The sequence below is a fragment of the Hipposideros armiger genome, unplaced genomic scaffold (assembly GCF_001890085.2).
Source record: "Hipposideros armiger isolate ML-2016 unplaced genomic scaffold, ASM189008v1 scaffold_318, whole genome shotgun sequence".
NCBI lineage: Eukaryota > Metazoa > Chordata > Mammalia > Chiroptera > Hipposideridae > Hipposideros > Hipposideros armiger.
Window position 1 is genome coordinate 2028780 of NW_017731668.1, and position 27872 is coordinate 2056651.

Sequence of the window (27872 nt, forward strand, 5' to 3'; positions counted from 1 at the left end):
GTTTATGAATTATTTTTTTTAATAAAAATGAAGTGGATTCAAGGTTCCCCTGCAATATGCTAACTCTCAATCACTTGCCCCCCAGTGCACTTTCAAATATGGGGTTGGTGTTCCAGCAGCGCCCTGGGAAATGTACACAAACCACGGCCACATAGTGACCATTACTAATGGCTAGCATTGGGCAATTAGAAATTAAGATAGTGTTTTACTTTTTCAAAAAAAATAGAGCTTTTCAATTTGTGCAAGAATCTGCATTCACTAATGAATGTATTTTGTAGTTAAACATTATAATGAAAAAAATCCTGTGGCAGAGAAAAGACTGAGAACTCCCTGCTGAGCTGATGTAATGAAATGTCCTAAGTCAAATTTAGATAACACATGGGGTGTTCTGTCACACAAGTGCAGGATCCTATAGTCACCTTCAAGGAGGAAGTGGGGAGAGTGCAAACTGTGGAACTGCTAGATGTGCAGGATACCACGAGAGAGTCTACAGTTAGCTGTAAAACTTTTTTTTAATATTTCTTCCTTTCTCTTTGATATACTTAATTAATCCCAGTGATGATAATGGTTTGAGGAGCTATGTGATAGGAATTGAAAAGGACTGAGATCTCGCCTTTGAAACTTCTTAAATTGGCCATAGATCTAGAGAATAAAAGCTTTTTCCGAGTTCCCTTCATTCATATATATATATGTATATATATATATATATATATATATANATATATATATATATATATATATATATATATATATATATATATATAATCTCCTAATTATATATATATATATATATATATATAAAATCTCCTAATTATATATATATATATAATCTCCTAATTAAATTCCCAGGGGCTGGGCTGGTGGCAGGGAGATGTGGTGGCAGGAAGCCAGTCTGCAAAAGGCACCATGAGGAAAAAAACTGAATGCTCCTGAGACTTTAAATAGTAGATTTCACAAAAATCATACATAAGAAAATTGTTATGCTTAAAAGGGATCTTATACCATGAAGTCTTTTCTTGGTTATTGTTTCAGTAATGAAGTTAAGGTATTTTTGCTTTTGTGTTGTTTTTTTTTTTAATAAAAAGAGATGATATGAAATTCTAATTGCAAATAACTTAAAATTCTACTCTACTCTCTAACTTTACTTTGAATTATCAGTGCCTCAGAGTATTTTGAGTGGACAGCCTAATTGATTTGATCAAATAAACCATATACAATCAGTGAAACAGATGTACAATACATTTCTATGATCGGGTTTTTGTATTTGTGGAAATTGAACATTAAGGAGCAGTGAAGAAAAGTAAGTTATGTAGTGAATGTGGAGCCCTAATATCTGGCCACGCTCTGACTCTATAATGTGAAAACTGAGAAATCCTTGTTTCTTTTTTTTTGTCATTTTCTTTTCCGCTTTTTTAAACTTCCTTTGTCTACAGAATGTAATTACCAGTCCTCGCACTACAATCTCACAGAAATTTTGTTAGTGTGACATGATAAAATGTATGTGAAAGTCCTATAGACATATATTATAATCTAGCACATTTATACATTTTTTTAATGAATCATTTTTAAGGCCAAAGAACACACTATAAAACCAAGCTTTAAAACCACCTACTATAATTTATTTACTGTTATTTTCATTATAATTCCATGACACTGACTAGCTGAAAGCAACGTATTTTAAATTATCATAGTTTCCCTTTGTTATTAGGCTAGCAATAATATATCATGGGCAAAAATAAAATTGAAGAATCTGCATCAGTGACTTCTACAGAATAAACCTTTCTTACAAAAAAAAGTATTTTAATTTTTACTTTAATTTTTCCATATTGATTATTTTATCTAATTAAATGTATTATCTGAATTAGTCTTCGGTTATATTGGATTATAGCAGTAAGCCAGGTGTTATGTCTGAAGTCAGACTGCTTGGATTCAAATCTTGCCCTCTTACTTAGTAGTCGTATAACCTTAGCCTCTTTGGGACTCAGTTTCCTCATCTGTAAAACAGAGATAATAATAGTATCTGTCTCTTAAAATAGTTCCTGGTAAATAGTAAGCCTTAAATAAATATTATATATCCTACATAATATAATAAATACATACTGTATAATATTTATTTCATAATACAGGCTACATAATTATAATATTTTATGACATACGTTATACATTAAATTATATAGTTATATACAGTTATTTTTATTTTACATTTATAAGGCTTTTCATAGTATAAAGATTAGAGTTGCAAACATAATATTTTTCCAACATTAATGGAAATTATTTAAAAACATGAACTAATTTCCATTTATTCATGCTTATAAAGGCTTTTGGATATCACTGAATATCTGTAATGCTCTTGTAATTTGACATAATTGGCATAACTGTCAGCTTAATTTGGTATCATTGTCTGGTAAACATACCTGGTGGATACACAGTCTGTGCTAGAGCACTGAAATGGAATATGTAAAAGCCTAACATGCTTTTTGAGTGCTGTATAGCTTTCCAGCTTTCTCTCCTGGAATCAGAGTGAAGAGCAGCAAGTCTGCTGATTATTTTTCAATGGAGCCATTGATACAAACCAACTATGTAGCGACAAATAAATTCCAGTTTGCCAAAGCTGACCCATTTCATTATAAGACAAAGAGAGTGAGGAGCAATTAATTGAAGAAGAGGACAAGAAATCCTCTAAAGAAACTTCTCCCTGTACTCCAGTGAGGAAAAAGAAAAGTGATCTAAATTTATATCGGTGTATGGTTTATAATGTCATCTACCAGTTCATAACCATCAGAGGGTTGTTATAATTTTTGAATTTATAAAATGAAGTGTTAACCTAGATCATTTTCAAGACTCATCTTAAAGCTTAAAATAGTGTGACTTATTATGAATGAATTACATACTTCATTGCATATTGAAAATTCCCTTGGATTTACATCAATTTGCATTGAACTTACATTGAGAAACACATCTACAAATCATTGATGCACTACTGCTGGTAGAATCACAAATTGGTGCAGCCACCGTGAAAAATGGTTTGGAGGTGCCTCAAAAAATTAAAAATAGAACTACCTTATGACCCAGCAATTCCTCTTCTGAATATTTACACAAAGAAATCCAAAACACTAATTTGAAAAGATACATGTACCATTATATTCATTGCAACATTATTTACAATAGCCAAGATATGAAAGTAACCGAAATGCCTATCAATAGATGACTGAATAAAGCAAATGTAGTACATATATACGATGGAATATTAGCCATAAAAAAGAATGGAATCTTACCATTTGCAATAACATGGATGGATCCAGAGGGCATTATGCTAAGTGAAATAAGCAGGCAGGGAAAGACAAATACCATAAAATCTCACTTATATGTGGAATCTAAAGCACAAAATAAATGAACAAACAAAACAGAAACAGACTCATAGGTGCAGATAACAAACTGATGGTTGCCAGAGGGGAGAGGGGTTGGGGGTATGGGTGAAGGGATTAAGAAATACAAATTGGTAGTTACAGGGCCTGCCGAGTGACTCAGTTGGTTAAGAGCTCGCTCAAGAGTGCAAACTCTGAGCAACAGGGCTGCAGGTTTGATTCTCCGGCCTGAGCTGAGCTGCTACTGAGCTGCCAAAAGGTAGCAGGATGGCTCAGCTAAAAAAACAAACAAACAAAAAACCAAAAACAACAACAAAAAATTGGGAGTTACAAAATAGTCACTGGGATGTAAAGTACAGCATAGAAAATATAGTCAATAATGCCACAACTATGTATAGTGCCAGGTGGGTGCTAACTAATTGGGAGGGATAACTGCATATATTATATAAATGTCTAGCCACTATACTGTACACCTGAAGCTAATATAAAATAATATTGAATGTCAACTGTAACTGGAAAAAAAGTTTTTAAATAATAAAATAAAGGACTTTCTTTTTCCCGTGAGAAAATCAAAATCACTGATGTACTTTATAACTTCAGTAAGAATTAGGAAAGCTGTTATTATTACTAAAGCCTTTAAAAAATAACGCTAATAAATTTTAACTTTGAAACAATCAAGTTACTTTCTCACTTCTGTATTTATTATAAACAGATACATATTTCAGCTTCAGCATGTAGCAGTTCTGGGGAGCTGGCCTCTAGCAGTTATTGAACTTGTTGATTCTCAATAGAAAGGAGAATGCTTAATTTCTGGGCAGGCTTCACTATTAGTAGATGTATTGCTGTGGTTTATAGGGTCAGGATGCCTTAGAATGGCGCCCAGTCAGTCATTGTTCCAGCCAGCGTGAGCAGCAAGGGCCATTTTCCTGCCTCAGTCCTACAAGGCCGATGAGATGGAATCTTTAGTCTGTCTCTGTGGCAAGCTTTCTTGGCCAAAGCAAGTGGAAAGCACAGGCAATTATCCAAGTATCTGAGGTAAATTTGTGTTTTTCTGACCCACATACTTGAAAAACTACCTCAACAATTCTCTTTGGATTTGACAAGATGATGAGGACACATCTTTCCGCCTGTATGTGTATCTCTTTTCTGGATCGTGTCGTGTGTGTGTGTGTGTGTGTGGGTGTGTGTGTGTGTGTGTGTGGGTGTGTGTTGGGGGCTTGGTTAGGTACATGTAATTATATGCCCATGCAATTTAGTGTGTATACTACTACACGAAACCTTTTTGTCTGTTCTTCCTAATTTTACAGTGATTAAACTGATTAATTTAAAACTCCTTTTGAATTAATTTAGACATGCCATGCCTTAAAGTAATTTTGAGTATAAATCTTCACTTGCTTATTTAATAATAATTTGAATATATGCAGGAATTTTTTAACACAATGTGAGTATTTATGCCAGATAACTACAAGTCTAAATCCTGATTTAGCACCAAGGGTTTCACAAACTTTGAACGTGATGACAGACTCTGTCCTTTTGCTTTCACTAATATCCAAGGTCCTTGAGTTAGCCATACCAATAGAACTGTAAATAATGCAAGAGTAAACTATGTATTTAGAAAATAATAATAAATGTCTTTGTCTTTGTCTTTTTTCACAATGTTTTAAAAATTAAAGTATTACTTATTAGCATATGCCAGATAATGGGAAGGGACAAGGAAAAGAGCAGAAGCTATAATCAGCAACTTTTGCTACTTTGTGGCAGCAATTCTACAACAGACAGTCATCTTTCTAGATCTAGACCATCCCAAATTAACTACAGAAAGTTTTAGAGTATTAAAAGTTTTAAAGCATTAGCTATAGAAATTTTAGAAATTAACTATAGACTTTAATTATTCATACTGTCTGGAAGAACCCTAGTATAATGAGAGAACTGGATGGGCTTCCAAGGCGATTGTCATGAAGTAGACAGGCAAGGCAGGGCAAATCTCAGAGTCCAAATTTTGTAAAATAAAGGGATGAAAATTGTTTCAGGGACTTCTAGGATTAATTCTAGATTTAAAATTGGAAATTCAAATTTGAATATAAATGCAGAGATTTTTATATAGCTACTGTGAGGAAGTTGGAAGGAAAAAAAGATGAAATTAATGTTATGATTTGCCAATAACGGGATCATTAGAACCCTTTTTATCTTAGATAAGGAAAATGTTTTTCTATTTCTTATTTTTTAAAGACAGATTATTAGATAATCTGGAACAACATCTCTAAGTAAATGATTCAAAAATATTTTTGCCTGGACAGTGAAGAGAGGTAAACTCTGGATATGAACTCTGCAAATACAAAACAGCTGGCAGTAATAAATACCCAAGAGCATTTTCTGTAGAAAAGACCATTAGCCAACCATTATGATGATGGTTTAAAATATAGCAATATCATTCAGACTAAAAAGTATATTGACAGCTTCCATTAGGTTACTTGTTTAGCTATGTTACCTTAATTTATCCAGCACAGGATTTAAAAGTGGGTTAGTCATCAACTAAAATGACCTCCTTAAAAAGAATCTGGTAACCATGTCATTAGGCCAAGGAATAAAAACTTCAGTGAATTATATAAAAAATAGATGACATCTAACATATCCATTTTCATTCTACAACTCTATTTTGGCCTTAGAAATAAAGTGAAAATTTTTACACACACACACACACACACACACACACACACACACACACACACACACTGTCCACATTTAACACAACTCCACGTAAAACAGTATAAGCTTCTAATATAACAATATGAAAACACAAATTTGATTTGAGGATAGAATAATTTACACAATTTTTATATCATCCTCTTTAATTTCAGTTATCCTTTCTTCAAACATTTCCAAATTTCATGTAGCATATGTTAGGGTTGAGAATCAGACCAAAAGAAAAGTTTAAGATAGCTAAAGTATTTTTGTTGTTGTTGTTATTAAATTTCAGCCTTGAATGATGAAATTTTATTTACTATACTATATAAGATGTAAAACAGAAGGGGATCTGAAAATTATAATTATGATCATATTTTCTATTTTACCATTTTAGTGGAAACGTTATGTTCAGCCAGGTGTCGGGAAGGTCTTCCTAACAACCTGTAGCATGGCCAGGGATATTTATATTACAGCAGAAATGCCATGGGAAGAAGTAAAACCTGAAGGTCAAACCCTAATTTCTTGCTTTTGTGGCCTAATTTTATGGTCCATTTTTTAGTTGTCCAAAAGTGCACTCATGAAAGAGAATTTAGATTTGGCAAGTTGCACAAATGTTCTCACAAGTACTGCTGAATAAATCCTGCAAAACCTTTCTCTCTAAATGACACTTTTTTCAGCTGAAGAGCTTTAAGCCCTCCACAAATATCTGTTGCTAAAGAACATTCATACAGAACCGTTCATGTGCATTAAAATTTACTTGATGTAGCATAGCAACCTGAAATACACTTTTATGGGGCCTAAGAAATAAAACATTCATTATGTCAACAACAACAAAAAATAAACTTGTATCATCCTCTCAATTTGGATTTTTACATAAGAAGTATAAAAACATTTGAAGTCTCACAGCTGGTTCTTTTTTTTTTTAACTAAGAATAGTTTTAAACAATAACGGTCTTTTAAATATTAAGCAATTAATAGTTGTTTGAATTTTAAATTCCTTTGGCTATATTATCCATGCATCTATTTTAAAAGGTTGATTCTGAAATGACCTCTTTCACTGATACAATATTATTGTAAATTGATGTCACAAGATGATTGTGGCCTCCTGGGCCATTGCTGACTGGGAAAATCTGGTGAAAATTATAAATATTCTTCCTAGGAAAATGCACATACACATGGAATTTTATATGCCATTTCAGGAGGTCCATGAACCCCTTGAAGTCTGTCCATGGACTCCAGGTTATAATTCCCTGGACTAGATAAAAAAATATATAATTAAGTGGACAAATGAACCAATAATAATATCACTTAAGGCATGGTATGTCTTATATATTACTCACCATTATTATAAGAAATAAACTATTTAATTTAATATCCCATGATTTAAATATATAAAGCATATTTTAAGGTCTACTTTATATACATTATTGACACAAATTATGAGGCATGTATTTGACTAATTTAATTGCAGTGTCTCTTGATACAAAATGAATAGCTTTCATATTATTGGAAATAAAGTTTGCAAAATGATTATGACTCTGCTGACTTTAAAAATGCTAAGGCATACTTTTCATCTACCTACATAGTTTTATTAACATGCTGCCATAATGCAGGGACTTAAAATCCTGTATCATATTTCTACTGAGCACACTTGCCAAGTTTAATTGCTTTAAGGTATTTTTCTTGGGGCTAAAGGCTTTAGAGAAAGGAAAAAAAAACTTTATATTTTCACAAAATATTCACTATAGCTTCATTTTATTGAGTAAATGATACATATTAGGATGTGTAAAATACACATTAGGTGATTATTAATAACCTATGTATGTGTTGATGATATCGCTACTGCTCTTCCATTATCTGTAAAACTTCCCCTTCCTTCTGAATACCAGGAGTTTACTATAATATTGGGCTGTCAGAAAAGTCATGACGTCTTTTTTCTGTTTTTCATTGCAAAAATGCATCATGACTTTTCCAACAACCCAATATAATTACTATATGAAGACACTGATGCACATGCATTCTAACATAACCCCTATTGTAACATTAATGCTAATTTATTTGCTATGCAAATAATTGGAATTAAATGTATACCTAGGCTATTGTGGGAAATAGCTGATAGCTAAGTGGTCTGTAAACTGACCTCTCTCCCTGATAACTCTCAAAGATAACAGGTGTCCTAGATAAGAGAATACTCTTAATGGAAATACTGAGCCTAAATGAACTCTCTTGGATTTAGCATTTTGCAACCTTGGAGTTTTATTAATATTCAATAAGTGGTGTGTGGAATGAATGTCTAAGTTCATTTGGATAAAGAAACTTCAGGTAGACTTATCACTCTACTGAAGAACATATTCAACGGAGATAAAAGGCTTTTCAGCATTTTCCCAAAACGACATGGGGATTCCACATTATTATTGCTCTAGAGCAGCAGTTCTCAACCTGTGGGTCGTGACCCCTTTGGGGGTTGAACGACCCTTTCACAGGGGTTGCCGGATACTCATATGTGGGCATATCTGCATGTGGGCCTGGAGACAGATAGAGGAGCCCTGTCTCAGTTCCTAAGACCATCGAAAATATGTGTTTTCCGACGGTCTTAAGCGACCCCTGTGAAAGGTTGAGAATCGCTGCTCTAGAGGGAAACGCAGGAGGTGAATGAGACAAGAGGAATTACATTGATCTGGATCTGGAAGGGCTATTAGGACAAACAACCCACAGATACTGTCTTATTTGAGTGTTCAAAAATTGAATGAAATGTGCAATGAAATAATGGTCAGTAAAGATTTCTAGTAGGTGAAATGTGAAAAAATAAAAATTTTAACCTGGCACTGAGACAGAGACAGAAAAAGAGAGCTATGAAACTATGCAATGGATATCTGGAGCTCACTTCATATTAATTAAAAAATGCACATGTGAGTTACACAAGTTAGAGAAGATAACTCATGTACACAGATTGCTATAAAAACACTAGAGAAAGAAGTACTTGTTATGAAAGTTTAGAAGGGAGGGGCTCATATATGGGACATCAGGAAAGAACTCATGAACTTGTTAATGCTTGTGTCAAACTTTGAAGGGTAGATAAGATTTGAGCAACGAATGATGAGAACATGACATGGAAGGAATGCTGTGAACAAAGGAACGGAGGTAGAAATGCTAGATTTCTGTGGACCAGCGGAGTTGGTTGCAAGAAATGGTGAGACTTAGAGCTAAAGGCTGAGGTCAACCCATGGAGCTTGATGGGTGCTTAGCTACAAGGAATGGTGTTCCTTCTGTAAGTAGTGAGTGAAGAGCTAATGAATAATGTTTAAAAAGATGTGGCAAGTCCTGAGTCGGCATCACATCTATACAGTAGAGGTCAGTAGCAAAGGGGTTGTATTTTCAATAAGTGTGTATCCCAGCACACTCTCAATTACTTATAAAAACAAAAACACTCGTCTGAAAACCAGAAACAAATAGAAACATGAAACAGTATCAATTAACTTTTGATTCTAAGATGATAGTAATAAATATATAACACTTGAGCTCCAGTGTATTTTTTTTCCCATAAAAATTAAAAGGGAAATGACACTATACTCAACACACAAGAAAGCATTCGCAGGAACTGAAAACTTCTGGTAAGTACTAAGTTTACAAGCACAGACATTTAGTAGGGGGTATGTGGTATAACTTTCTAGAAGACATGTAGTTACTAAAACAAACAAAATCAGTGTTGTTTACTACTCGTCTGGCATAAATCATTCTTAGGCATGGGTGAGAAGCTGTTCTCAAGGATCAAGACACTAACGATACACGAATTCATGCCAGAGTTCCCAGAAGATTATAGATATTGATGCAAGTCAGGTATTTTAAGCTTTGTCATTTTAGCGTGTTAAAACTCTTACCTCGTACGACCAGGTCAGCTGAAGCTGAGGAGTTGTCCACGATCGTCTGAGCAGTGCACGTGTATCTGCCAGCATGCTTCAGCTGGGCATTTCGGATGAGCAGCTCCCCATTGGCATCCAGCTGTGAGCAAAAAACAGCAGTCATTCAAATCAGCACACTTTTCACCAATTATATGGCACTTAGGATACAAGAGGTACATTTTCCCCAAAAAACAATGAACACCATGAAGGCATCGGTTGTAGATAGGCTAACCATGTGTCTTTGCTCAGGTCACTTAAACTCTGGGATTAGGTATCTTAAGTGGAAAACAAAGTGAGTGAATTACTTAAGATCCTTTTTAGCCCTAATATCTTTAGCATTTTATTATTCCTATATCCAGAGGGCCATACTGAGAAAAACCAAGGAATAAAACTGTCTCCTTGGTATCTTTTAAAGAGAAATGTTAAGGTCTAAACATCTTACTGCTGAATGCCAGTTAGGATAATTCTTCTTATATGACTAGGAAGAATTATTTGGTTTGGCAAAGCCAGTCTAATTGACTAATTTCAAGATGTTCACTTTACATCAGTTCACTTTACAAAGATACTAAAAGTTTGCAGAAACTGTCAAAAGGGACAATTCTACTTACATGTTCTTTTTTGCCAAAACATAAGCTCCATGTGGGCAAGGATTTTTGTTTTGTTCACTGTTCTCTATTCCCAATGGTCAGAGAATGTTCAATATATATATATATATATATATATATATATATATATATATATATATATATATATATATATATACTATAAAAAAGAGGATTATAGGGAATTTTGCTTGTGAATAATAAGGCACCATCTCATTGTAATTTTTAAAAATAGCTAGTATTTATTCAATGACTAGTCTATAACAGGACCTGGGCTATGCAAGCATATACATTATCTCATTCAATTCTGACAACAGTCCTATGAGATAGGTCCTATTATGTCCTTTTTATTACATATAAAAGTGAAATTTAGAGTAGCCAAGTAATTTAACTAAGGTAACTCAGCTTGTTTAGTAGTGGGAGCATGCCCAAGTCCAAGATAATTGTCTCCAAAATATTTTCCTGAGTACCAAAAATATTGATTTAGTATTCCAATCATACATATATAGATATATTAAATAATGAACAATTAATGGTTAGGTCAATATTTTACCTAATAGATGAGGGTATTATTTATGTGATATGATAGACCTGTAAATTTTTAAATTTTGTTATTTTAATGACTATGTGGGATGAATGCTTTGTTTCACTATAGGTTCTGCCAGAGGCCCCTTCACATATTAAATTTCCTGCTGTTCTTGGAAAACATTTGGGTTTAAATCATTGCTTGATTAATAAAGTTAAGAATAATAGCTAGTTATAACCTTGAGCAGATTAATTCAGTTGTTTTAATAGAATACTACTATCTTCGCATAAAGAGCAGGTCAGTGGCTGCACACCCTGGTCCTTAATATTAGCCAGTTTTAGTAAAAACATAGCTAGAGGTTATGAAATTTATTGTCAGTTGGGACCTTCTTGTCCCTTGAGATTCAGATTAACTAATAATCTAGCTTTCAAGCTTTCTGAAAATTTCTGGGATTAGGGAAGTTCTTTCCTTTTGTTCTCTTGGTCAGTCATTTCTTTGCCAACCCAAGGAGCCCCAGACTGTAAATGCAGTGCTTTCTCTATTTTGCCATAAAACACTACTAACACAAAGTATACCCATAGTAATGTGGGTTTGCTGAAGAATGAGAGATGAAGTCCTATTGATTGCATTTTTAGAGAGATTTCTCAGTGACCTTTACCTTCTTACTTCTCTCTGTTCTCTTATTTCTCTCTGTTCTTTTCTATACTCTGAAAACAATTATTCTTCTTTCCTCCTATTAAGCTACTTCATTCTTTGATTGTTGCTTGAGTTCTGACAATACCTGTTTCCAAACCTTACTTTCTCTTTTTAGTTTTTTCCACTTCTTTACCTCTTACCCTTCAACACATTTTAATCTGGTTCCTTTTCTTCAGCTCATTTTACTTGACTTCTAGTTCTATTTGACCTTCCTTTTCAAAACACTCAACCTTTCTGGTCATCTATGAAGCTTTCCAGAAGTTTTGAGGACATTCTCAACCCATGCTCTTCTTCAACTTTCTTATAATTCCACCATAAATACTGGAATTTATCCATTTCTTTCCATCCCTACTACCTCTGCCATTGTCCAAGCTACCAACATCTTTCATTGAACTTCTTTATCCTATTTGGTCACAACCTCCACCCTGTCCCACTCTATTTTTTCTCCACTTGACACACAGAGTGTGACATTTTAAAAACGCAAATATAACCAGATCACACCTCTCTGTAAAAACAAACTAAAACCCTTAAAAATTTTACCTTTCCTGGAATAAAAGCCGTAAGTGTTATAAAGGCCAACTTCACCCTATTCTGTAGATTCTGTCCAATATTCCAGCTCACCTAGAGCCACCATTTCACTTACGCTCTGCTCTCCAGAAAAACGTTCCCTTTTCAGAACCTTAAATGCATCTTGTTCTCGCTGATCTCTGGTTCTCCATGGTGTTTCCTTTCTTGAAATGTGATCCCCCTCATCCCCCACTTCTTTAACATGGTCACCTAAATAACACTTACCCTCTCCAACCAATATGAATTCAAGTCATTTCTTTGAGTAAGTCTTTCCAACATTTTCTATTGTTCTATTTTGTCATAGCACCTTCTACCTTATGTTATATTACATATCTAAATTGCAATGAAATATATGTACAATTATATGGGTGAAGTCTGTCTCCCAGGAGGACTGTAAGTTTAACAGAGAAGGAAATATGCCTGTTTTGTTCAGCATTGTATCCCCGCATTACAAATGTGTACAGCTGTATGTGCTGCATACCCAGGAACCAGCACAGTGCCCTCAACATTAACACTAAAGATATATTGTTTGAATGAACTAGTCAACTTGCTTCTCAAGAATTCTTCCATCTGCTCTTATGTTAACTTCTCTACAGCTACAAGTAGAATTAGTTAGTGAGTTAACATAGCCCATGACAATCACAGCATTTCATAAGCACATAATAAGATTTATTTTGGTGTCAGGATGAGGTATGCACTCTTGCTACCTTCTCCGATTACCCTCTCGCCCACCTGCTTTGCCTTAGCCACTACGAACAACTTATGCTTTATCATTTATTCTCTTTCCTGCATACCTTTGTACATAACACTTGCCATTGCCTGGATTCCCACATCTATCACTTGGCTAACTTCAAGTCTCAGTGTAGATGCCCCTTTCTTCTCTGGAACTAAAGACTAGGTTAGGGGCTGCCCTTTGTATATTTTCATTATAATTATTTATTTCTACTAATGTTGTTTAGTTGTCTTTTTCTTCTATGAAGCTGTAATTTCTGTATGGAGGGACTAGGTCTTACTTATTACATACGAATAACTTATTGTAATATCTGACATACAGGAGGAAGTCAACAAATAAATATTGCATAAATGAATTAATAAATATCCATTACCTATTTTCCTTAAATTCTTTTAGTAATTTAATATGATTTTTTTCAGGTAAGATAATGATAATGTTATAAGTTAAAAGAGCTGAATTGAGATCAACTGTCCATTAATCATATATTTCAAATAATTGATATACTAATTTCATGAAGAAATATAGATGTTTTAGGGCTAGTATGCAAATTCATAGAAAGAAGAATGCAGTTAACATATAAGAAAACAGAAACTCATTTTTCCAACCCATATGTTTTGTAAAGAAGTTGGCCTTGCCCCAAGAGAAGCCTGCTCTGTGCTCTTTGTTCTGAAAGGTAATCCATGTGGGTTTTTTTGCCTGGGTATCTTGAGTCATAATGGTCAATCTAACAATGTGATTTAGGGTGGAAGTTAGCCACACCTGTATGGTTTTTACAGTAGGGTCTGGCCATGCCAGAAAGACCAACCCTGGGACTCAGGGAAGGGGCTTTGAGTCATGTGGTATTAGTGAGTCTAGAGACGAAGATGAACCATTTGGGAAATCAATAATTACACCTATGGAATTAAGTCCCAATAAAATCTCTGGACACCAAATCTCAGGTAAGCTTCCCTGGTTGGCAGTGCTCTGTGAGTGCTGCTACACACCAAAGCTATACTGCATCTTGACTCCATGGGGAGAGAACAATGGAAGCTCTGTGTTTGCTATTTCTCCTGGCCTCTGCCCTATACACTTCTTCCCTAGACTGATTTTAATTTGTGTGCTTTTCCTGTGAAAAATTGTAACCATGAGTATAATAGCTTTCAGGGAGTTCTGTGAGTTCCTTCCAGCAAATCAAAAGTGAGGGTGGTTTTGGCAACCCCTGGAACGCGTCGCTGGTTTCAGAAGTGAAGATGATCATGGGGACTGTGCCCGACTTTGTGCTTGGCCTGAGTTCTCATACCATGCTAAATAGAATTCTTCTAAGAAGAGGTAAAGAAATGCTATTTTATTTTTTATAATGCTCTGTTGAAAAACAGTTGTGGGAAAGAGAGCCAAATCGCGTATATAGGGAAGGTAATAATAAAATAATTTTTCTGAGGCTATCATAAAAGCGAATTGGCACATATTTCTGAGTAATTCTTTGGTGGAAAAATATAAAATTATTATAGTAAAATAAAATAATTTTAAACACTATATATATTTGTGAAACAGATTGCTTTAATGTGCTTTGACACCCTTAACAGCACTGTACTTTGATATTAAATATTCATTATTGGAAAGATATTAAGTAAAATATTTTTAAACTATTATGACATAATAGTTATATTTGTGAAAGAGTCATGTTTTCATAAAAATAAAAAGCACTTAGCTCTATTATATGCTTTCATTATGTGAACTCACTACTGTGGTTGCTTCATGTGTCAAGCAACTCACTACATTGGTTGCTTCACATGAAAGATAATCCTATTGTTAAACTCCCACTGTTTCAATGAGCCATGTGATTAGATTGGAATAAAAAATAAAGTTCAAAAATTTTAAATGTTTTTATTCAATATTAAAATAAAAAATTCAGGGCAGAAAAATAATATAAAAATAAACAAGTTGTGACATTGTAATTGCCCTTTGTAAATTTTTTTTTTGTATGCTATATTCCAAAATTATTTTCTTAATAAAATCACTATCTTTTTTTCTCCCAAACTCTCAGTTTGAAACATATTGCTGTTTACTTATTTTATTCTGAGAGTAATACTGGGGTCATTCTTTTTACACTTTTCACATGTACTGGAAAACACAAACTATTTTATGTCAAAATATTTTATTGAATATATACTCATTGAATCTTCAGAGTAAACTCTCTAAAAACTCTTAAACTATTTCAAAAGTTTCATGCCAAATTCATTTTAAAAGTCAGCTCCTTTTTAAACATTAGGACTTAGGTAGGTAATGATAGGCCTACTTGTATAAAGCAATAATAAGTGACTTTAACATTTATTCTTATTTGCTCTATATTTGGTGAAGGTGTAGCATTGAAATGCTTCAGAAGGAAAGCAAAGGAAAAAAATATATACTATATCACTTCCAATATAGTTGTGTATGTATAAAAGCTTTCCTGAAGTTTTTATAAATGGTACTAGCACTTTTTTACCTCAGGAGAAGTTGAGGTTCTCAGTGGTCGACAGAAAGCTTACAAAGCAAGTAAAGATCATGGACCTCAGCACATTTTAGCCACAAATTAGATACGAATGCTCTCTATATTTTCACTAAAAACCACAGTTTGGCTGAATTACAAAATACTCCCCTTCATATGAGGAGAGTTGAATCACATACTGGAAATTGTGATAGCACAGCTCAGGGATGTTCCAAAGTGTATATGTGGTTTACCACTTAGAAATTTCCCAAGTTTAAATCAAAAGTCTTCCCAAATATAAATACCCATTTCTTCCTTCCCCCTCCACCATGAACTAACTCTGCAAAATCATTCCTGCAGTATAAATGAGTCTGAATAACTAAGTTGTAGTAACAAATTGAAATAATCATATGAACAAAGAAATACGGTACAAATATGGTACAGACAAGGTCTAGATAAAGCACGGAGCTCATAATGGCTATATATCAACAAAAACATCTGTTGTTCTGATGAAGTTCAGAATGAAGAGACAGATATAGGAGGTTGGAGGAAAGCATATTCTTTAAAGGGAATATTCTAGAAACTTATAAGCAAAAAAAATATTATATATGTATGCTACATGATATGTCCAAGAAACATATATATTTTTTTCTTTTTTACTTTTGGTTTATTAGGTTAAAGAAGGAATAACTATAGTAAATGCATCACATGCAATGGTAAACTTTAACACCACCATCACCAACACAACTAACAGAAAATATTTAGTAAAGTGTTTCTAGGTGCCAGGAAATATTATAAATACTTTACAGATGCAAATTCACTTGCTCTTACCAACAGCCCTGTGAGATAGGTACTATTCTTAACTGTATTTTACAAATGAGGAAGCAATACACTCTTAACTATAACCACTACTACCAGTACTGTTGTGAATAGGTTATTACAACAGCTGCTACTAATGTTAGTGTGTCATGTGTCACAGAGTCAGCTCTGATCCCTGGTGACTCTCTCTATGAATGGGTGGTGTCCACCATGTCCTGTCTTCAACAGTCTGCTCAGCTCCTCTAGACTCAAGCCTATGGCTTCTTTTATGGAGTCAATCCATCCCATATTTGGTTTTCAACTTTTCCTGCCTCCTATTTTTTTCCAGCATTGTTTTCTTTTCCAAAGAACCCAGCCTGAAATTATTGAAAGAAATAACTCACCAGGGATAGATGGGATACAGACAGAATTATTTCAAGGCACACAGGCCTAATTTATTAATATCCTAACATGAATATGTCAACAAATATGGAATACAAAACAATTGCCTACAGGTTGGAAACAGCCAACATACATCCCAGTTTTCAAAAAGGGAGATGCCAAGGAGCAACTAGAGGATATTGCTCTAATTTCCTGTGTAAATAAAGTGAGTGACACTCAGGGGAGGCAACAAAGAAAAGGCTTCTACCTTATATGGAGCAAGAAAAGTCGGATGTTCAAGCTGCTACAAATAGTATTAAAACTGCTGCTACTACTTCTACTATTGCTACTGCCGTGGCTGTCACTACTATGAAACTTCTGCTAATACTCGATCTAATTTATTAGATGCCTTTTAGATGTCTGGCAATGTGCCAGCTACTTTATGTATATTTTCTTATTGGATTTTTATAATACTTAGGGAGGTGCTATTAACATTTCCATTTTAGAGAGAAGGAATTTGAGATTTTGAGTTAAGCCAGTGGAAGAAGGCTTAATAGCTAATATGTAGTCCTGGTTTTACTAGGTAAAGCTATTTCCAAAGTAGTGCTTTACAGATCAGACAATGGGATTTCAGTTAATAGTTTGGGAGGTAAAAGTGGTTACTTTCTCCTAGCAGGAAGAATACTGTATGGTATTATTTACTTATTTATTCATTTATTTATTTAATGTTTAACCTATTTAAATGTTCAAACACAAGAATATAGAAAGAATAGTACAATGGCCACCCGGACACCAACAAATTAGATTCAATAACTGTAAACTTCCTGCATATTTGCTTTATCTAATTATCTAGATAGCTAGTTCTTTCTTTTCTTTTCTTTATCTACTATCTGTTTATTGTTGAATCTTTTAATAAAGATTGCTAATATCATCATACTTCATTCCTTAAAACATAAGATTGAATCCCCAAAAAAGTAAGATCGTTCTCTTACATAATCACATAACCATAGTCACACATAATTAACACTAATTTCCTAATACTATCTAATATCCAAGTTAGTGTTAAAAATTTTAAGTAATACATTAGCATTAGGATTTAATGTTAAAAATTAAATATATATATATATGACTTAAAAACTTATGAAAATGAAATAATGTTATTGGAAATATAAAAACTTAAATTAGGGAAGTGGTAAAGAATAATTACTAAGAAGACATCCAGTATTTATAGAACTAATGGAAATGGTGAACATCCCTAAATTTGACTGTTTTGATGGCCAAAGGGTCCAATTTTGATAAATTGACTCACTTTAAATTAAAACTCAAAAAGAAGAAAATTTTCTTGAGGTCTCTGGTAAGCATTTTGAATCATGGACAAAAACATCAAAGCTTTGGATTTAGAACCTATGTTTTAGAGTTGAAAGAAAACTTGAGTATCATTTAATTCATATGGTTTTCAGATTGGTTCCCATTAGCCTCAGGGTTCTAAAGATCTTCGTGAACCACTTGGTACAAGGAAAGGATCAGTTTTTTGTTTGTTTGTTTGGTTTTTCTGTTTTTTTTCTTTTTCTTTTTTTGTTTTTTTTTATAGGAAGAAGTGAGAGACTCTGTGGTTAGGGCTTTTGGCAATGTAGTCTCCTATACATGCACATACATATGCACACAATTTCTTCAATCAGAGCAACTTCACCTTTGTTGTTTTTATTTTTGGGAGTTCTCATTAACGTTTTCTTGGCAAGAAGGATTCTGCTGCTAAAAACTTTTTGTTGCTGTTTTTCAAAACTCCTGATGTAGCCCAACTTCCTCATATAACAGATAAGAAGCCTGAGGCTCAGACAGAGTAACTGTTTTGCCCAAGCTCACATAACTTTTAAATGGCAAAACCAGAAGAAAAATCCAGATCTTTAGATAATGTTCTGTTCTTAAAAAACAAAATGGAAAAATTAGGTATTTTGTTTGTTTGTTTGTTTGTTTGTTTGTTTGTTTTGGGATAGGCCAGATAATGGCAAAATAGTACATTGTTAGTGTGATTTCAGAAATAAAACATGAAATTCCACATTGTAAAATGTTAAAATTCTTAAGATACTGAAGTTTACATGCTCATTTCCCCCTTTTTATTTTAACTACTTACTGTGTTTTGCAAGCATAAGGAGCCAGACTAATTATTGCTATGCCAGGAGCAGGCAAGGAGTTCTATGTAAAACAAATGGGTCTTTAATTTTTGATGCATTTTTGAGATTCCTCCAAGTTAATGTATCTCTGAAGAACAAAGACTTTCTGCTATATGTCTTAATGACATTTACTTAGTATTGTCATGAAAAAATGCTTCCTAAGAATTAGACTATGGGATGCTATGCTAGAGAGTAACTTCAGCTCACATGGTCTCTACACTAGAAGTGTGATGATCTACAGAAGCTAACCTAAGTAGAGACACATCAAGTGAATACCTACCTCCTTCTTTACTGATGTAAAAGAGCAACTAAAAAACAATAGTTAAGTGTAGTAAAGGTTATTAGGGCAGTGAAAGGGAAGCTAGAAAACTTATACGGTCAGATAGACATGCAAAAAGATAGAGGTATGACAGAATTCTCTACCTCTTTTCCAATTAATTACTGATAAGAGCAGAGAAAAGATTTGGCCAGAAGTAGAATGCCTGTGGGGGTTTTGTGTGAGTCACAGAGCCATGCCAGGGGCATAGGTGCATTGTACATATTTCTCTTTCTCTTCATCTGCTCATCATAATGGACGACTCTAAAATTCACAAAACACATGAAATCTATCCTCTACTTTTCATACTATTTTGGAAAATGGTTAATCCTTTATTTATTTATTTATGTATTTATTTATTTATTTATCAGCACTTTTATCTGCTCAAAATAATATAACTTCTCTTGATTCTAACACATCATGCTTAAAACTTTTCACTGGGCAGTCCATTTATTCCTAAATCTCTTTTTTATCTCCCTTGAGAGCAGTGTTTCTCAATCTTGGCACTTTTGAGAATTTGGACCAGATAATTCTCTGTTGTGGGGCAATATCCTGAGCATTATCGGATTTTTCACAACACCTGTGTTAAACTGATGCCCGTAATACACGGCCCTCTTTCAACCACCCTGCAGTTGTCACAAACAAAAATGCCTCCACACACAGGTCCCTAGGGGAAAAAATGGAACCCTATTTAAAACCACAGCTCTAGGGCTTCTATCATCACTGTGCCTGGCAGTCCCCTGCTCCGCTTTCTTCAGCTCTAATGTGATGTTTCCTTGGTCAGGATTACTGCCCAACCCTCCTTTCCTCCTCCAAGAAGTTGCCCCATAACCCTGGACAATCTTCACCTTCATGTTCAACAGTGAGCAGACCAACAGGGAAACTGAAAACAAAATGACTTCTGTTTCATTATTATCATTTCTCTTTCCGTGTCTTGCATAAGCAAAATTTCTGTTCAATTTCATAACAGGCTCTAGTATGGAATACATATGCCTCATATTTAACATATTTTTGTGACATGTTCAGTATAATTAATATTTTCTTTAAAAAAGAAAAATATCCTAAGGGTAAGAAATTTGTCTTTTGTTGTGAATGGTGCTATCAATAAAGTCAGAACAAACTCATGGCCACATACCGGCAAACACACACATATACCTACCTAGCTAAAGGGGATCGTTAAGAATTGCCTGGAGCATTATAGTTAGACCACCTGAGACTCTGTAGACTTGATTTGCCGTGTATTGCAAAGGTAGCTAATAGAGTAGGAAAAATGAAGTCATGTGGATAACTTTGAGGGAACATAAAAGGCTCATTAAAGAAGATTATGGAAGAAATTCTGAGTTGAACACTACTGTCTTACAATGTTTCAAACAATGCGAGGGAGTTACCTAAATAGATACAGACATTAACATTAACCAACCGATTAAAAACTAAAGTGGCAGAGAGCACCGGAACTGCAGTCAGACCACCTGCTTTCAACTCCCGCCTCAGCTACTAGCAAGTTGTATGATTACTTTGGGCAAGTTACTTAACCTTTCTAATCCTCCGTTTCCTCACCTCAAAAATTGAGAAAAAGCACAATAATATGTGTTACCTAGAGGATTACTATGAAGATAAACTGAGAAATACATAAAAAAAAAGAAAAAACAAAACAAAAAACAAACAAACAAAAACAGTTAAACCAATGCTGGCCCAACAGTAAGTGCTTCAATAAATGTTGACTATTTATTACCTCTCCATTGCCCTAAGCAGGTAAATACAGAGAACTTTAGTTTCAGACTAGTACCCAGTACAGCAAGCTGTGCAAAAATTAAATTACAAAAAATGAGATCTGTAACTAAAAAACGAAACCACTGTCTGGCAAAAAACTTTTGGAATTTTCAAAGGGATTACAGCGAATATTAATAATAATCACTTACAATCTGCCAGATCTTGTGCCAAGAACTTTCTAGGCATTCTCTCATTGAATCCTCACAAAAAAAATACTATGAAGTAACTAGTTTTACAAACCCAATGAAGTAATCTGAACGAAGTATGTGAATTATTATTAAAATTTTTCCGAAGGGGACATCTGAGGCTTAGAGAGGTTTAATAACAGGCTCACAGTCGTGGAATGAATAAGAAGTGAAAAAAACGGAGCCTAGAGCCCAGGTCTGGTCGTGGCACAGCCTCCAAACATCTCACGTGGGATTTGTAAATTCAAAACAGAAAGAAAATGACTCAAGTGATGTCAAAAGTTAGGTGGCTATTTAAAAAATAATTTATATAAATCAGGTACCACTATGGGAGAGGAATAAAATGATGTATTACAAATACACATTTTTGGGGGAGATAGTCTAAAGTCCTTTCAAGAACAAGAGGGACTATAAATTAAATTGATAAGTAAAATGACTCTGCTTTTTGTATGTAAGGGAGGAAGGGGCTACTGAATTTAGAAATGAAAATAGAAGTCATTTTAGAGCTGCACTTGAAAAATTCATGTATTTGCCACATAATTTAGAATAAAAGAATGCCTGATAAAATGCTTTAATAGCTTATTGAAACGAAGCTTCAAATTTACTAAGTTTATGATCATATATATATATTCCAATCACCCTTCTATGCATTAATTCAAGTTTAAATAAAACATTTACTGGCCCTTATCACATAACACTATAACATTGAGTGTTATAGTGTTATTTATTAAATAAATGGGAAAAAATAACATGACAGGTAAATTAGATATTTAACTTCTTAATGTCTTTCTACAATCAGTATTAAGTATTTAGTTACAACTTTAAAATTAATAGTTACATTCAAAAAATTAATTCAAAGGAGATTTGCTTAAAGCAGCATCATTAAGTGCAATGGCAATGTTATTTTTACTTTTTTGGCACTCACTATAAATTATTTTTATTTATTTATTTATTTATTTATATTGGCTAATAACATCATGTAAGCTTTAGGTATACAGTTTTATATGTATATAGCTTCATATCTGTATGCATTATAGCATGCGTATCACAAAAAGTCTAGTTTTCTGCTCATTATAAATTCTTAAAAGAAATGCACATCTTTAAAATGTGTAGCTACTGTTTATCTGATAATTATATAAATACAATTGGAAAACATATAAAGAAGAAATTTTAAAATCACTTATAATCACAATCTTAGACATAAGTATATAAGAAAATGTATCTGTTTAATTTCATAAACCATGTTCCAGAGTGTGAAATTTGAAACCTTATGCAAGGTTGCCACAGGGTGGTCAAAATATAGAATAACAAGCTAAAATTAAAGCATACCTGATTATTGAATAAAATTTCTTATTAAAATGAAATTGAAAAATAAAAACTTAGGTTCTTGAAATCAGAAGTTTAAAATTTGAATTCTACATTCTCTCATTTATTAGAGCTTCTGGTATTAATTTTAGCAATTCAAATGATTAAATTATAATTGTGTTAAGGACATCAGTTTGATAATTGTGATAGCTACCAAAACATTTACATCTGAAATTTTAAACTCACGGAGCACCTCTGATTTATTTTGGATTTGTGCCGGTATTTGTCTTATTCAGTGCTTTATCCACCCCAATGCCTATCACTTTCCTGACTTGTGGTATGTGCTCAGTACAATATTTTTAAATGAACAAATGATAATCAATTCTTGAAATGTTGCCAGAATTAAATGAAATATCAAAATTTTAAGAAACCCCCCCAAATTATATAATGACATATTTTACCTGTGCAACTTGAATCACAGGTACATGCAGCCAGCAATGCTCCTTCCTTTGCATTTGCTGTCCCCAGTACCTGCTGTCCCCATTATGTTTTCATTCACTAAGAGCCCAGACGCAATTACTAACTATTAGGACTATCCTCCAAAAGGTGGATCAAACACATATGGTGTTTTTACTCAAATTTTGTGTCATACATTGAGCAGTGAAGCCTGACTTTGAAGTTGGCCTTAAAAGAGAAGGAAGATACGACGGAAAGCTTTATAAGGTTTCTTAGGTTCACAAGATGGAATTAAGTTTAATAACCTATTTTAAAATAAATATTATCTTCTTTTTCTCTTTTGGTGTTTAGAAAATTGAATCCATCTGTCCATCTACAAGGTGCCGAAGATGTGCATTTGATGTGTTTAGTCAATTAAATTTCCTATTTAGCCAGTGAGTATGTTTTCTACCACTCATAGATCATTACTTGGTGAACTGGGCTGAAACCTAAGTTGGTGAGTCCAGACTATGGGCCTGCAGTTAGGATTCTGCTCTGAATTATTAATAGCTGAGGTGCACATACATGAACATCGGTGTCTATCTGTCCAAAGGGAGAAAGTACAGTAAGTGACAGTCAACGTCTTTTACATTTTTGTGATCTAATTTACTATTTATGTCGTAATTAGTATTCTAGCAATTCTAGTATTCTAGCATTCTCTTTCTTCCTCTATCCCTTTTTTTCTTAATTTACATCAACCAACACAATGTAACTATTATTTTAAAGAACATAAAGAAGCACCACATAGGGAGATTCAGCTTCATTTAGGGAAATTTATACCCCCAAATTTGTTTACATAAACTTAACTGCAGCTATTAACTACATGTATAAACTACAGTTGTCATATTTTTGAAATTCAATTTATAACACCAAGATACTGAGCAAATTCAAGTTTAATTTTTAAAATAAGATCACTGTTTGGCTCACTTTATTTTTTCTTAAATAAGTAAAAACTGAGTGCAATTTGCTTTTCTTGCAAAATAAAACACAATTTGGAGAAATTATTAAATACTGTGTCAATTTTACTAGTGTTGGGCAGGGTTATGATTAAGCATATCAAAATAGTTTTAGGTATATAAGGAAAAAATATCACGTGGTATAATGTTAAAAAAGTTCTCTGCCAATTCCCAAATGTTATTTTTTAAAGTGTAAGGTTAGTTCAGAAACTGAAAAACAATCGGTGGATTTACTGTAGCTTGACAATTATAGCTAAACTTGTTAGAATAAAAACAAAGCAAATGGAATTACATTTAATATATGAAAGGCATAAACATTGATGATGCATCAATAGTTGCTCTATGAATCATCTAATAAAAATTTAAGAAGAAATGTCTCCATCTAGTTAAAAATCAGTCCTACTCAATCTGACTTAAAAGCTTGTTTTGGATTTTTAAAGTGGAAATTCTAGAATAATTTTTTAAAAGTGTTAGACTATTTGAAAGCAGGATATTATTATAATGTACACATACCAATCTTTAGATTTCATAGGGCCTTAACAACTTTAAATATATCACTCAGAATTAACTCAAATTCAAACTTTTACTGCCATATTCATAATTGACTTCTACAATGAAAGTTTTCTTAACTAAGCATATGTTCTACATAGGTCTTTATGCTCCTAAACAGTCACCCTTCTAAAGAAAAAAAACTGTTATAAGCAGTGCTCAATTTGCTCTTTAAATACACTATAAACTAGACAGCCTTATCAAAGCACCATGATGTTTCTAGGCAAGTTGCTATTCCTGCATCACTCCCCAGTCTTTTCCTCTATTTTCTTTATTTCTATACAAAGATATCACTATGGTTGATTATAGGACATGTTAAGAAAATTCCTATCCTTAAAATAAAACACGGTCATTTAACCCTTCTCAAATCACATATACTTGTTTTCTAAGCCTATACACATATATATTTATATTTATTTTATATTTATATATGCATATGTATATATTCTATTTATTACCCTCAAAGGATAAAATAAATGTCTTAATCACTCTAGCAAATGATAAGTTCTATGCTTTCACCTCATTTAAAGTTAATGTGAAGGCACTAGAACTTGGAGTACAGATACACTGAGGTGTGGTACATCAATATAAAAATTAGATTCTAATTAAGGGGAAAATGGGCCTAAAGCACAAAAAAATATTTATTTATGACTATCTTTACCAAAATCCTTAGAGCTGGCCATTTTTTCGAAAGGTTCAGGAGTACTACAATTAACATAAAGAGACTCATGAAAAGCTCTTTTTGCCTTTCAGTCTCATGTAAGTGATTATACTAACAGAAGTTGCAGTGCAGACACATGGGGGTCACTGGGGATGTTAGCAAGATGAAACTTTAAACACATACCATATAATTCCGCTGGTAATGAATGTTCTCTCTGTTAAAATCGATCACATAGCCATTGAACGACCAAATAAATGTGAGGTCCAGGGCAGGATCAAAGGAAGCAGCACACTGCATGGTGGCATTTTCTCCGACAGTAATATCAGCATTAATTGGGGCCAAGATAATTCGCGTGGGATCTGTACAGTTTTAAATAAAGGGGAAAAGCACAATTCAAGAAAATATGAGATGCCATAATATCTGGTACATTAAAAGAATAAAAATCTATATTTTGATGTCTCTGTGCAAAGTAATATGGTGTTTTCAAATTCAAATTCCAGAAAAATTTTAATCAAGAGATTTTCCCAGAAGACTTTTGAAATGGAAACGTTAACATGTGGACTGTCTTAGAAACAGCACAGAATCACATTTCTTACAGTATAATAGAAATTTGACGATGTCAAACTAAAACACAAAATAAATTTAATCAAATTTTATTTTACCTGTGATAACAAGAGTCCCAGTGCTATTAGCCTTCCCTCTATTATTTTCTGCAAAGCATGTATAGATACCACCATCATTCCTTGTAATGTTATTGATTTCCAAGCTGCCATCTTCCCAAATGAGTGTTCTGTTGGAATGAAAAAAATACATAATTCATATAATTAATTTAATACACTACTGCATTATTTTTTGTCTTAGACTACAACATTACTATCTTTCGATTAGTACATTTTATACAAATTAGTTGACAGTAAGATATTTTTTTAATACTAAACATTGTAGCCTTTGTTTATAATAATCTTTCTCAGCGCTGACAAGTTCTAGAAAGCCCCCTTTTTCTTGGACTATTGCAGTAATTTCTAACTGGTCGCCTGCTCTTACCCTCGCCTGCTCGTAGCCTCTTTTCCCCATGTCAGCCAGACATGAAGACATAAGTGACATAAGTCATATCATGTCACTCTTCTGCCCGATGATGTCACTCCGCAGCTCTAACCCCACCTGACTTTCCATCTCATGCAGAGTAAAAACCAGTCCTTTGATTGCTCTTTAGGCCCGGAACAATCTCACAATTTGTTCCTCACCATCCTTCAGGGTTTTGCACAGTGGCATGTTCAGTCAAGTTTTTCCTGATGATTCTAGTTAGCATTGCATGCATGAATGCACAAGTGCACTCACACACTCCACTGTCTTGGCATCCCCTATCCTACCCCTCTTCCCTGGTTCTTTTTCCTAATACATATATCATCTGACATACTTCAGTTTTACTTGTTAATCTATCTTTCCATGAGCTGATAACATCCTTATGTCAGGAATCTGCTTTGTATGGGGCTATGTCTCCAACAGGTAATATATCCATTAACTCATTCATTTATTAGGGAAAAAAATCTATGTGTGCAAGGAACTCATTAAGTAGATAGACACTGATCACTGACTAGGCATTCAATCAACCATTTTTTGAATGAATGAGTGACATTAAGTTTAATTGAAGCAAGTGGTCTTCCACATGCCATCCTAAAATGACTTTAAGCTTCTGTGGGACAGGCTTAAACCAGGCACAGTCCTGAAAGAAATAAGCCCCAGTCTTGCAGAAATGTCACCTCAGGACTTCAATGGAGACTTTGAAGTTAGGATAGACTGTCATTTCCATGGCTAAAAAGAAATACAAACATACTGATTTTTGTTCCTGCATTCCTCCCACATCCCATCCTCTGCCTAAGGGCCTTTGCACATGCTGCTCCCACTGCCTGGAATATTTCCTGCTTCCCCATCTCCGCATTCCATTCCTCCTGTTTCCCATCCTGACTTCCTCCCCACACGTCACTATTGAATATAACAAAAACGTCTAGGAAACATACAGAAAGCATTTAGTGTGGCTTTTATATACATAATCTGTGCAAGCCATATGGTTTTTGTTTTGTCCCAAAGCTAAGAAAACATTGGTAGATGACCTACTTGTGAGGAAGATGAGAAGTTCCTGTTCACTTAAGAAGATGGGAAAAGGTCATTTGTACTTTGAAGTCATCTTTTCATTTTCTTACTAAAATATTTAATAGGCTAATTGCATAAAATTAATCAAATGTGATTGGATTTAGATGACCTTGTTAGGGGAAAAATGAGTTAGAGAGAGTGATCCTATTTTATTTCTCATTGTTCATGATTTCTGTGGCTTTGGGCAATTTACCAAAATTCTGTGAGCTTTCATTTTCTAAATTCCTTGTAAATTATAGAACCCTAAAAATGAAACCCTGATTATAATAGATACTGAGAGTGATGGGTAAGTATTTCTGTACATCTTGAAACTACAGTATCTTCTATGGAGAAAATTTGGAATAAACAACATGGACATTATTAGTAAAAAAACAACTCCTCTATAAAATAAACTTTCCGAACCAGTGAATTCCAATTGAATGTCCTGTTTCTGAACTGACCTGCTGCCATTGACAAGCCACTCTGTCCCTTTACTCCATGAAAATTTTGGTTTAGGTGCAGCTTTAGGTTTGCATTCGATGACAACCCTTCCTCCTTTAGCAGCCAGGATCTTCTTCTTCATAGGATTCATCTCAAAAGTCGGAGCCAAAGCTAAAAGGGAATCAAATATTATTT

The 27872-nt window shown here is 33.8% G+C and overlaps 1 protein-coding gene across 2 annotated transcripts in view; it reads right to left on the reverse strand.

Moving 5' to 3' along the window:
• Positions 1-27872, reverse strand: part of CNTN1 (contactin 1) — a 132942-nt gene that overhangs the window by 78138 nt on the left and 26932 nt on the right. For both annotated transcript variants that reach the window (XM_019660444.1, XM_019660445.1), the window contains exons 11-14: positions 27698-27848; positions 25769-25896; positions 25290-25465; positions 9929-10049 (exon numbers count right to left, since the gene is read on the reverse strand). In XM_019660444.1, coding sequence (XP_019515989.1) covers positions 9929-10049; positions 25290-25465; positions 25769-25896; positions 27698-27848 — 576 coding nt within the window. The remainder of the gene's footprint in view (positions 1-9928; positions 10050-25289; positions 25466-25768; positions 25897-27697; positions 27849-27872) is intronic.